This window comes from Mustela putorius, unplaced genomic scaffold (genome assembly GCF_011764305.1).
Source record: "Mustela putorius furo isolate JIRA1106 unplaced genomic scaffold, ASM1176430v1.1 tig00000135_pilon_pilon_pilon, whole genome shotgun sequence".
NCBI classification, from domain to species: Eukaryota; Metazoa; Chordata; class Mammalia; order Carnivora; family Mustelidae; genus Mustela; species Mustela putorius.
Window position 1 is genome coordinate 604,144 of NW_025421292.1, and position 12,870 is coordinate 617,013.

The following is a 12,870-nucleotide window of genomic DNA, read 5'->3' on the forward strand; positions in this document are numbered from 1 at the left end:
CTTGATCTCACCACCCTGAGATCATGAGCTGAGCTAAAATCAAGAGCTGGTTACATAACTAATGGAGCCACCCAAGTACCACAGTTAATTACATTTTTAAGTGGAACAAACTTTAATGTGAATTTTCCCTATTTAACTTGATTAAATTTTATATGATAGAAACCAAATTCCACCTATCATGTTTATCCTTTCCATATAACATTTTGAATAAAAAGAATTAGAGAGTGTGGGGGCAAGATGGCAACAGAGTAGGGAACCTCATTTCGTCCAGTCCCTTGAATTTAGCTGGATATCGATCAAAACATTCTGATCACACACAAATTCAACCTGAGATGTAAGAAGATTTATCTGGATTTCCACAAGCAGAAAAAAAGACTACTTTTGCAAGGTAGGAGGTATGGAACCTTGAATCTTTGGGGGAAATATCCAAAGATAAATGGAGCCGGAACAGAACCTCCACAAGCTGGCCATTGGAAAGTGATTCAATGGAGCAGAAAATCAGGACTCTTGGAAATCTCATCTAATGAGAGGGACCCCCTTCTGAAAATAGCACAGGATATGAATGGGGAAGAATTCTAGGTGGATCATTGTGGTCTCAGGATTCCAGGAAACTCAGAAAGAATGGGGGATTCTGAAATGATCGAGTGCCCAAGTGGGAAGCAGGGGTGGGGAGACTGGTTATGTTCAGCGAGCCCAGAAGGGATTCTCAGCTCTGGTCACCATAAACTGTAAGCTGAGCAGATAGGGAGACTGCCCTCTGCCTGAAGACCCTGAAAAGGACTAGAAGGTGCAGGATGTTTAGCATCCTAGGGAAGCTCTAAAATAGCTTGTGCTCATGACAGGTATAGCTCTCAGGGTGGTGTGACCCCTGAAAGGACATTGGGGCAGTACCTAGCATTAACTAAGAGCTGTGGAAGAGGGTGCATGCATAAGCCCACAGCTGCTAGCAGTTGCAAAGTCACAAAGCGCAGAAACGCTTATGTGTCTCCTTGATTCCCCCTGGAAGAGATATAGTGTGCATGATATGTTTGAGTTTGTGGAGTTTAATGCTCACAGAGTTGGAGATGGTTTGACCTGGAGGATTTGTTGAGGGAGGAGACCACGAGGTTGTGGCTCTGGGCGGTGGATTCCTGCAGGGCCATGTTTGCACTGAGCCTCCAAAGAAAAGCAGAAAGATGCCAGGGAACAAAAAGCCACACAGCCAACATGCTCACTTTAAGCCCATCCCCCTGACAAAGTGTGGTGCAACTCCACTCCAGCACAGGCACCTGACAAGCAGAGAAACAGGTCTTCCTCAGACAACAGACTGGAAGAACAGGTGAATGATAAGCTTATTTCCCTTAACTTATTGGCATATAACTGTTGATAATAACTTCTGATGATTGTTTCTAATTCCTTGGTGCTAGTTGTGATCTCTCCCTTTTCATTCATAATTTTATTAATTTGGGACTTCTGTCTTTTCTTTTGGATTAGTTTGGCCAATGGTTTATCAATCTTATTGATTCTTTTAAAAAACCAGCTTCTAGTTTCATCGATATATTCTACTGTATCTCTAATTTCTATCTCATTGATCTCTGCTCTAATCTTAATTATTTCCCTTCTTGTGTGTGAAGTTGGCTTATTTTGTTGTTGATTCTCCAGTTCTTTAAGGTGTAGAGACAACTGGTGTATTGTGGGTTTCTAAATTTTTTTGAGGGAGGTTTGGGTGGCAAGGCGTTTCCCCTTAAGACTGCCTTTGCTGGGTGGCTCAGTTGGTTAAGCAGCTGCCTTCGGCTCAGGTCATGATCCCAGCGTCCTGGGATCGAGTCCCACATCGGGCTCCTTGCTTGGCAGGGAGCCTGCTTCTCCCTCTGCCTCTGCCTGCCATTCTGTCTGCCTGTGCTTGCTCTCGCTTCTCTCTCTATGACAAATAAATAAAATAAAAAAAAAAAAAAAAAAAAAAAAAAAAAAAAAAAAAAAAAAAAAAAAGACTGCCTTTGCTGTATCCCATAGGTTTTGGACAGAAGTGCCTTCATTTTTATTGTTTTCCATGAATTCTTCAAGTTCTTCTTTGATTTCCAGGTTGATCCAAGGATTCTTAAGCAAGGTGGTCTTTAGCTTCCAGCTGTTTGAATTCCTTCCAAACTTTTCCTTGTGGTTGAGCGCCAGTTTCAAAGCATTGTGATCTGAGAATATGCGGGGAATAATCCCAATCTTTGGTATCAATTGAGCCCTGATTTGTGACCCAGTATGTAGTATATTCTGGAGAAAGTTCCATGTGTACTCGAGAAGAAAGAGAATTCTGTTGTTTTAGGGTGAAATGTTCTGTATATATCTATGAGGTCCATCTGGTCTAATGTGTCATTCAATGCTCTTGTTTCTTCATTGATTTTCTGCTTGGATGATCTGTCTATTACTGAGAGTGGTGTGTTAAGATCTCCTACTATTAATGTATTAATATCAATATGACACTTTAACTTGATTAACAGTTTTCTTATGTAATTGGCTGCTCCCATATTGAGGGCATAAATATTTATAATTGTTAGATCTTCTTGGTAGATAGTCCCTTTAAGAATGATGTAGTGTCCTTCTGTATCTCTGACTACAGTCTTTAGCTTAAAATCTAATTTATCTGATATGAGAATCATTACTCCAGCCTTCTTTTGAGGCCCATTGGCACAAAAGATGCTTCTCCAACCCTTCACTTTCAGTCTGGATGTATCCTTAGGTTCAAAATGGGTCTCTTGTAGACAACATATGGATGGGTCCTGTCATTTTATCAGTGCATTTAGGCCATTCACGTTAAGAGTGATTATTGGGAGATGCGTTTTTATTGACATTGTGTTACCTGTGAAGTCTTTGTTTCTATAGATTGTCTTCATATATATCTGTTCAATTATACTATAAGAATTTTTCCTCTTCTACAGAACCTCCCTTAATATTTCCTGCAGTGTCGACTTGGTGGTCACATACTTTTTTAAACCTTGCCTGTCTTGGAAGCTCTTTATCTCTCCATCCATTTTGAACACCAGTCTTGCTAGATAAAGTATTCTTGGCTGCATGTTCTTCTCATTTAGTGCCCTGAATCCATCTTGCCAGCCATTTCTGGCTTGCCAGGTTTCTGTGGACAAATCTAATATTATTCTGATGGGCTTTCTTCTGTACATAAGGAACTTCTTTGCCCTAGCTTCTTTCAAGAGTTCCTGTCTACAACTATGATTCATCATTTTCACTGTCAGGTGTCTCGAGGTCTTTCTAGATACTATGATCTCGGGGGGATGCCTTTCTGCCTCTAGTACTTGAACACTGGTTCCATTCAGGAGATTGGGAAAATTTTCATGGATAATTTGTTCAACTATATCTTCTTGACTTCTTTCTTTCTCCTCCCCCTCAGGGATTCCAATAATTCTGACATTGGTACGTTTCATGGCATAATTTATTTCCCTAATTCTGTTTTTGTGGCTTCTAAGCTGTTTGTTCCAGGCTTCCTCCTGATCCTTTCTCTCTATCTCTTTGTCCTCCAGATCACTAATTGTATCTTCTGCCTCAGTTACCCTAGCTTTTAGAGAATTTAGATTAGATTGGGACTCATTGAGAACATTGTGAACATCATCCCTGGTGGCTTTCACTTCTGCCCTAATCAATTCCATTTTGTCATCCAAGGCTTTCTCAAACCTTGCTACTGCCTGGATAATTGTTAGCCTGAATTGCCTTTCTGACATACTATGTCCATATCCAATAGCTCTAATGCAGAAGGCCCAGTCTCTGAATTTTTCCTCTGTTGGGCATTTCTCCTCCTAGTCATTTTGGTGAGAGATGGCTGAATGGATATGTAGCTGAATGTATCAACCATGGTGCAGGCAAGGTGCATCCAGGGATGCTTCTGAACAATTGAGTCCCCACCAAGAAGAAAGAAAAAAGAAAAAGAGAGAGAGAGAGAGACAGAAAAAAAAAAGAAAAAAGAAAGAAAGATAGATTAGGAACACGACAAGGAAGGCCACTATCACCACTCTTGTTCAACATAGTATTAGAAGTCCTAGCAACAGCAATTAGACAACAAAGAAAAATAAAAGGAATCCAAATTGGCAATGAAGAAGTCAAACTCTCTCTATTCACAGATGACATGATACTTTATATGAAAAACCCAAAATAATCCACCTCCAAACTACTAGAACTCATACAGCAATTCAGTAATGTGGCAGGATACAAAGTCAATGTACAGAAATCAGTGGCTTTCTTATACACTAACAATGAAAATACAGAAAGGGAAATTAGAGAATTGATTCCATTTACTATAGCACCAAGAACCATAAGATACTTGGTAATAAACCTAACCAAAGAGGTAAAGGATCTGTACTTGAGGAACTACAGAACACTATGAAAGAAACCAAAGAAGACACAAAAAGATTGAAGACCGTTCCATGCTCTTGGATCAGAAGAATAAACACTGTTAAAATGTCTATATTGTCTAGAGTAATCTGTACTTTCAATGCATTCTGATAAAAATTCCACTGTTATTTTTCAAAGAGCTAGAGCAATAATCCTAAAATTTATGTGGAATCAGAAGAGACACTGAATTGCTAAGGAAATGCTGAAAAACAAAAAACAAAACTGGTGGCATCACGTAACCTGATTTCAAGCTTTACTACAAAGCTGTGATCACCAAGACAGCATGGTACTGGCATAAAAACAGACACATAGACCAGTGGAACACAGTAGAGAGCCCAGATATAAACCCTAACTCTATGGTCAAATAATCTTCTACAAAACAGGAAAAAATATCCAGTCGAAAAAAGACAGTCTCTTCAATAAATGGTGCTGGGAAAATTGGACAGCTATATGTAGAAGAATGAAATACTACCATTCTATTACACTGTACACAAAGATAAACTAGAAATGGATAAAAGACCTCAACGTGATACAGGAATCCATCAGAATCATAAAGAACATAGGCAGTAACCTTTCTGATATCAGCCACAGCAACTTCTTTCAAAATATGTCTCCAAAGGCAAAGGAAAGAAAAACAAAAATGAACTTTTGGGACTTCATCAAGATCAAAAGCTTCTGCACAGCAAAGGAAACAGTCAACAAAACAAAGAGGCATCCCACAGAAAGGGAGAAGATATTTGCAAATGACAGTACAGACAAAAGGTTGATATCCAGGATCTATAAAGAACTCTAACTCAACACACACCAAACAGATAATCTGTCTAAAAATGGGCAGAAGATTTGAGCAGACACTTCTCCAATGAAGACATACAAAAGGCTATCAGACATATGAAAAAAATATTCATCATCACTAGCCATCAGGAAGATTCAAATTAAAACCACCTTGAGATACCACCTTACACCAGTTAGAATGGCCAAAATTAGCAAGACAGGAAACAACATGTGTTGGAGAGGATGTGGAGAAAGGGGAACCCTCTTAAACTGTTGTTGGGAATGCAAGTTGGTGCAGCCACTTTGAAGAACAGTGTGGAGATACCTCAAGAAATTAAATATAGAGTTTCCCTAGGACCCTGCAATTGCAATACTGGTTATTTAACCCAAAGATACAGATGTAGTTAAAAGAAGGGCCATCTGTATCCCAATATTTATAGCAGCAATGTCCACAGTCGCCAAACTGTGGAAGGAAACAAGATGCCCTTCAACAATGAATGGATAAGAAAGATGTGGTCCATATACACTTTGGAGTACCTCCATAAGAATGTCTCCATCAGAAAGATGAATGCCCAACTTTTGTATCAACATGGATGAGATTGCAAGAGATTATGCTGAGTGAAATAAGTCAAGCAGAGAGAGTCAATTATATGGTTCCACTTACTTGTGGAGCATAACAAATAACATGGAGGACATGGGAAGATGGAGAGGAGAAGTGAGTTGAGGGAAATTGGAAGGGGAGGTGAAACATGAGAGACGATGGACTCTGAAAACAATCTGAGGGTTTTGGAGGGGTCGGGGGTGGGAGTTTTGGGGATCCTGGTGGTGGGTATTATGGAGGGCATGTATTGCATGGAGCAGTGGGTGTGGTGCATAAACAATGAATTCTGTTACACTTAAAAGAAATTATATAAAGAAAAAAAATAGAAAGATAAAATAAAAGAGAAGACCCAGCCCAAATGGGCTCCAAGGTAAGATTTATGAAGTATACAAACAAAAACAGACAAAAAAAGAGACTGACAAAAATAGATAACAAGAGAGGAAAACAAAAAACAAAAAACCAGCCCATCAAAAAGAACCCCAAGTATAAGATTTATATACTACTGGGACAAACACAAATACACAGAAACACTGACAGAAGAAAAGATGGGAGAGTGGTTATAAATTCTCAGTGTGGGCGAAGAAGTTTATTTTGATTCTTCCTGGATGTATCTTGATATCTTTGTTAAAGGACTGAACCTTCCATATTAAAACTGGCTTACCTATAGTGGTAGCACTGATTGGGGAAATGGGATTAGCTTGAAGCTTATCTCTATATGAAAATTTTTAAAAATAATAAAATAAAATAAATTTAAAAATAGAAAAGCAAAAGAAAAACACAGTGTATATGTTTCCAAAAGTTCAGGTTAAAAGGTTATTATGGAATTTGATGTACTGAACGTCTCATTATGATGGTAAATAGGTTAAAAAGTTATATATTAAAAAAATGATAAGCAGAATAGTGGGAATGGATTAAGGATAAAAGTTGTATCTATGAAGTAGTGGTGGTAGTCCTCTTGTCTTTTATTGTTTTTTTGTTTTGTTTTTTGGTTGGCTCTCTGGGGGAGGGCCCTCCTGGGTGGAGCATAACAAATAACATGGAGGACATGGGAAGGTGGAGAGGAGAAGGGAGCTTTCAGGCAATGCCCCGAGAGTTAAGTCCTCCCCTTGGTGGCTTTTGATGGTTTTTGGAGGTTTAGAAGAAAGCAAACTGTACCCAAACCTCCCACTCAGAGAGAAGCCTCAGTTTCTTCCCCTCAGGGTGCTCCAGAGCACATAAATTCCCTCTCTGCCACTGACAGAGCACGTTCCCAGTCACGGTCTCCTGGGTCACAGGAACTCCCACTTGTATGCAAAACAATGAGAAATACTAGCCATGGCTGTCTGGGCAGGTCCAGACCACCAGATAGGTCCCAAGCACTGAGATTTTCAAGCTGGCCCGGGCTGGGAGTGCTCAGATTCTCTAGGTCCGATAGAGCACCTGCTGGCACCTGCACGCACCTCTCAGAGGAGGGTGTAGGGCAACATGCGTGGAGAGTGCAAGAGGCCGTGGTTCTGCCATCCAGCAGGCTCCCTCACCCTCATGGGCACTGCCACTCAGATGCTCTCAGGTGAACCAGTGGCTCAGGGACCAAGACTTGGCTTCTTTGCTGCATTCTCTCTGGCTCAGCACCAGCTTTGGCTGTCCTGGGTTGGCAGGCTTAAGCCCCTGTACCTAACCACCTGATTCCTCCAATTTCCCCCTACAATCCTTTGCTCTTTTTGAACACTTTACCTCCCCTCTTCAGTCTTCTGCCCCCATAGAAATCCAGAAGTGTATAATTCTAATCTCACGCTGATTTCATGGGTGATTAGAATTCTTTGGTAGGTAATCAGCTCACTTTAGGGAACAGGTTGAAATGGCACCTCCTCCTACTTCTCTGCCATCTTGTCTCCCTCCCTTCCCTTTCCTTAACCTACATTTTTAAGTCATTTTTTTCAAGTTCTATTTTCTTCATATATATGTTTTATAGATTTATTTATGTCCCATACTAGTACTTTTTCACTCTATCCACTTTTACCTTTACCTTGATATGTATATATATACACACATATATATGTATATGTGTGTGTGTATATATATATTCTGACTTTTTTGCAATTTGGGGTTATAGTGTCTCCTAACACTCAGACTAAAAATCAATCAGGATCAGGCAGAGCACCCTGTTTTATCCACCCTGAGACATTAAAATTACTCTCCCCAACTTTCCCCTCCCTCTTTTTTCTTTCTTTTTTATTGTTTTGGACTATCTAGGCTTTGGTGGCATATTTGTGGTAGATTTTGACCCCTTTGGATTTTTTCTAAGGTGCATTTTGCTTGGATAATAGTTGATATTTTGGACTCTGTCCAATTTGTTTAACCAACCCTCAAGAGAATGACAAGGAGGAGGAAATACCAACAAAGGAAATGCAATGCCCTTTGCCATACAACTAATGGATATGGATATAAGCAAGATGTCAGATATAGATTTCAGTATAACAATTATGAAGTCAATAGCTAGTCTTGAAATAAGCATTAGTGACAATATAGAACCTCTAAGGGCAGAAATGAAATCTAATCAGGCCAAACTTAAAAATGCTATGAAAGAGATGCAGTCTAAACTGGATACTCTAACAGCCAGGATAAATGAAGCAGAACGAATTAGTGATCTAGAAGATAAGCTGATAGAAAAGAAGGAAATTGAGGAGGATAGGGAGAGGCAGCCAGTAGCACATGAAAATAGACTTAGAGAGATCAATGACACCATGAAATGTTCTAATGTCAGAATTATTGGAAACCCTGAGAGAGTGGAAGGAGAGGGAGGACTTAAAGGTATATTTGAGCAAATCATAGCTGAGAACTTCCTTAATACTGGGAAGGAAACAAGCATTCCTATCTGAGGCAGGGAGGACCCTTCCCAAAATCAATAAAAACAGGTCAACATCTTGACATATAATAGTGAAGCTTGCAAATTTTAGAACCAAGGGAATCAACCTGAGAGCAGCTAGGTGGAAGAGATTTCTTAGACATGGAGGGAGGTACATCAGAATACCATCGGACATATCCACAGAGAACTGGCAAACCAGAAAGGGTTGGCAAGACATATTCAGAATAGTAAATGAGAAAAACATGTAGCCAAGAGTACTTTATCCAGCAAGGCTTTCATTCAGAACAGATACAGGGATAAAGAGCTTCCAGGACTGTTCAGAAACTGAGGGAATATGTGACCACCAACAAGTCCTGCAAGAAATATCAAGGGACATTCTATAAAAGGAGAAAAACCCCAGGAGTGATATAGACCAGAAATTAACAGAGACAGTCTATAGAAACAGGGACTTTACAGGTAACACAATAACACAAAATTCATACCTTTTAATAGTTGTTCTCATCGTGAACAAGATGATATAAATGATAATACATTATTACTAGACTTCAACATTCCACTCATGGCAAAATGCAGATCATCTAAGTAGAACATCAGAAAAGAAACAAGAGCTTTGAAGGACACATTGGACCAGATGGTCTTTGTACATATATACAAAACATTCCATCTTAAAATAGAATACTCATTCTTCTTGAGTGCACGTGAAATTTTCTCCACAACAGATCACATACTGGGTCACAATTCAAGGTCTCAACCAAAAGATTGAGATGATTCCCTGTCTATTTTCAGACCACAATGCTTTGAAAATGGAACTCAACAGGAAAACTTGGAAGGAACACAAACCCTTGGAAGTTAAGAAGCATCCTGCTAAGAAATGAGTGAGTCAACCAGGAAATTCAAGAGGAAATTAAACAATTCATTCAAACCAATGAAAATGAAAACACATTGGTTCAAAACCTATGGGATATTGCAAAGGCAGTCCCAAGAGGAAAATATATAGCCATCCAAGCCTCTCTCAAAAATTTAGAAAAATCCCAAATGCACATCTAAAGGACCTGAATAAAAAAAAAAAAAAAAAGCAAAGAAAGCTTAAACCCAGCAGCAGAAGAGAAATAATAAAGATTAGAGCAGAAACAAATGAAATGGAAACTTGAAGAATAGTGGAATATATTAACAAAAGTAGAAGCTGGTTCTTTGAAAGAATTAATAGGATCAATGAACTTCTGGCTAGACTTCTTCAAAAGAAAAGAGAAAGGATCCACATTAATAAAATCATAAATGAAATGGGAGAAATCACTACCAAACCCAGGGAAATAGAGACAATTATTAGAACTTATTGCCAGCAACTATCTGCTCAAAAAGCTAGGCAATATGGACAAAATGAACATATTCCTAGATACTTATAAACTACCAAGACTGAAACAGGAAGAAATAGACAACCAGAACAGACAAATAACAAGCAAGGAAATTGAAACAATAATCAAAAAGCTCCGAAAAAAGAAGAGTTCAGGGATGAATGACTTCCAAGGGGAATTCTACCAAACATTTAGAAAATTAATACCTAGTCTACTGAAGCTGTTCCAGAAAATAGAAATGGAAGGAAAACTTCCAAACTCATTATATGAGACCAGTATTACCCTGATCTGAAAACAGGCAAAGACCTCATCAAATAGGAGAATTACAGACCAATGTCCCTGATGAACATGGATGCCAAAATACTCAAGAAGATCCTACCTAATAGGCTCCAACTATACATTAAAAGAATTGTTCACCCTGACCAGATGGGATTTATTCCTGAGATGCAAGTGCGGCTCAACATTCAGAAATCAAAGTGATAGATCATATTACAGACAGAAGAGACAAGAACCATATGATCTTCTTGATTGATGTAGAGAAAACATTTGACAATGTACAGCATACTTTCTTGATTAAAACTCTTCAAAGGGTAGGGATAGAAGGAACATACTTCAGTATCATAAAAGCCACCTGTGAAAAGATTAATGGTGAATATCTTTCTCAATATAAAAAAACTGAGAACTTTTCCCTAAAGTTCAGGAACACAACAGGGATGCCCACACTCACAACTTTTGTTCAACATACTTAAAGCCCTAGCCTCAGCAATCAGACAACAAAAAGAAATAAAAGGCATTCAAATTGGTAAGGAAGAGGTAAAACTCTCTTCTCTTTGCAAATAACATGATACTGTATGTGGAAAACCCAAAAGCCTGCACCTCCAAATTACAAGCACTCATATGGCAATTCAACAATGTGGTAGGATGCAAAATCAATGCACAGAAATCAGCTGCACTTCTATACACTACCAATGTGACTGAAGAAAGAAATTAAGGACAGATTCCATTTAAAATAGTACCTAAAACCGGCCGGAGCTTCCGGCGGCTCCGGAAGTGCGGGGCGTAGGGCTGCCGGGTCCCGCGGCCGCGTCAGGGCGGGAGTCGGTGTCCTGCGTGTCCCGGAGCGACCGGGAAATCACCTTCTAGAAGTAATGCCCACAGAAAGCGGGAGTTGCTCCACTGCTCGCCAAGCAAAACAGAAACGCAAATCTCACAGCCTTTCCATAGGAAGGACCAACAGCTCGGAGCAGGAGAGGACGGGTCTGCCGAGAGAGATGCTCGAAGGACAGGATTCTAAGCTGCCTTCCTCGGTTCGCAGTACACTTCTGGAACTATTTGGTAAAATAGAGAGAGAGTTTGAAAACCTTTATATTGAGAACTTAGAACTGCGTAGGGAAATCGAGACTCTTTTTTTTTTTTTTATTTTTTTTTATTTTTTTTTTCTTATTTAATAAACATATATTTTTATCCCCAGGGGTACAGGTCTGTGAATCACCAGGTTTACACACTTCACAGCACTCACCAAATCACATACCCTCCCCAATGTCCATAATCCCACCCCCTTCTCCCAAACCCCCTCCCCCCAGCAACCCTCAGTTTGTTTTGTGAGATTAAGAGTCACTTATGGTTTGTCTCCCTCCCAATCCCATCTTGTTTCATTTATTCTTCTACCCACTTAAGCCTCCATGTTGCATCACCACTTCCTCATATCAGGGAGATCATATGATAGTTGTCTTTCTCTGCTTGACTTAGGGAAATCGAGACTCTTAATGAACGTTTAGCCGTTGAAGGACAAGCGGTCGAAGGGGCGGAACTGAGCAAGGGCCAGCTCAAGACGAAAGCCAGCCACAGCACCAGCCAGCTGTCGCAGAAGCTGAAGACCACGTACAAGGCCTCCACCAGCAAGGTACGCCGGGCGCTGGCCCTCGGGCCGCTCCTGTGGTATTTGAGGTGTGCAGACGTGTACCCGAAGCTGCATATTTACCAGTCAGGAGCGAGTAACAGACAAGGAGGAACTTCTGCTGTTTAGAGAAATTGGATTTTGCAGGGAGTATCATAAGTGTGTTAAGTGGCCACGGCCTCTGGACACCTGGACTCTGCTCTGCCCAGGTCCTTCCTGAGAGTCAAATGTTGCGCGTAAGTAAAGAGATTGTCTTTTTCAGGAAAGAGACATGTTGTGGTGTTCTGTGGCTTGATGCAGAGGCTCTGAATCTGGAGAACGGGACAGGTGGGAAGCAGGGAAGCTTCTCATGAGTCCCGTTTCCCCGTTAGCCTCGCCTTCTCTCTCATTTTCTAAGGATCATCCAGAAGTGAAGGTCTGTCTGCAAGGCACGTTCGGACAGTTGGGGTAGTTTGCGTTTTTAAAAGTTACCTTGTTCTGACCGTCTTAAAGTGGCAAAGATTGAATCATTTGGAAATCAGTTTTATCTGGGAGGGAGGACTGCTGTCAGGGAATATTCTGAAGTAATTTTGTGTGCATCTCTATTTTGGGAGTCTTCTGGACATACAAAAGATAAATTAATTATTTAACCGTAATAAATGGACATTCTTTCTGCTAAACCCGAGGGAAAAGCTGAAGTTTGTGCTGTGCTACGGTAGCATGAAAGCATGAAGAGTTCTTGTTAACTTCCTGTGTTTCCGGTTTGTTCCGTTGAGCCTAAAGTCACTGAGCGAGCCCGCCACAGGAGACTAACCGCAGTTAACGGACCAGATGCAGTCTTGTGGCTACTTCTGCTTATTTGAAAATTTTTAGTACTTCTTTGTTATAAAAAATAGGAGTATTGATTATTTTCTTGTTTCCTTTGATAACTCTAGAGTTTAAGTGGTGAATTAAAAATTTTTATTATGAAAAAAAAAATTTTATTATGTATTATTTAGCTTATACTTAGTAGTTTTTAAGTTTTTAAATAAATCAACATTAAACTAAAAAAAAAAAT

General features: G+C 39.9%; 1 protein-coding gene across 1 annotated transcript; it reads left to right on the forward strand.

The window, feature by feature from the left end:
- Positions 1–10,285: 10,285 nt before the first annotated feature.
- LOC123390651 (WD repeat-containing protein 37-like) lies at positions 10,286–12,350 on the forward strand. Its single transcript, XM_045074844.1, has 3 exons — positions 10,286–10,387; positions 10,951–11,331; positions 11,691–12,350. The coding sequence occupies exons 1-3, from the start codon at positions 10,286–10,288 to the stop codon at positions 11,961–11,963; spliced, it is 756 nt and encodes a 251-aa protein (XP_044930779.1). The 3' UTR covers positions 11,964–12,350.
- The last annotated feature ends 520 nt before the right edge of the window (positions 12,351–12,870 follow it).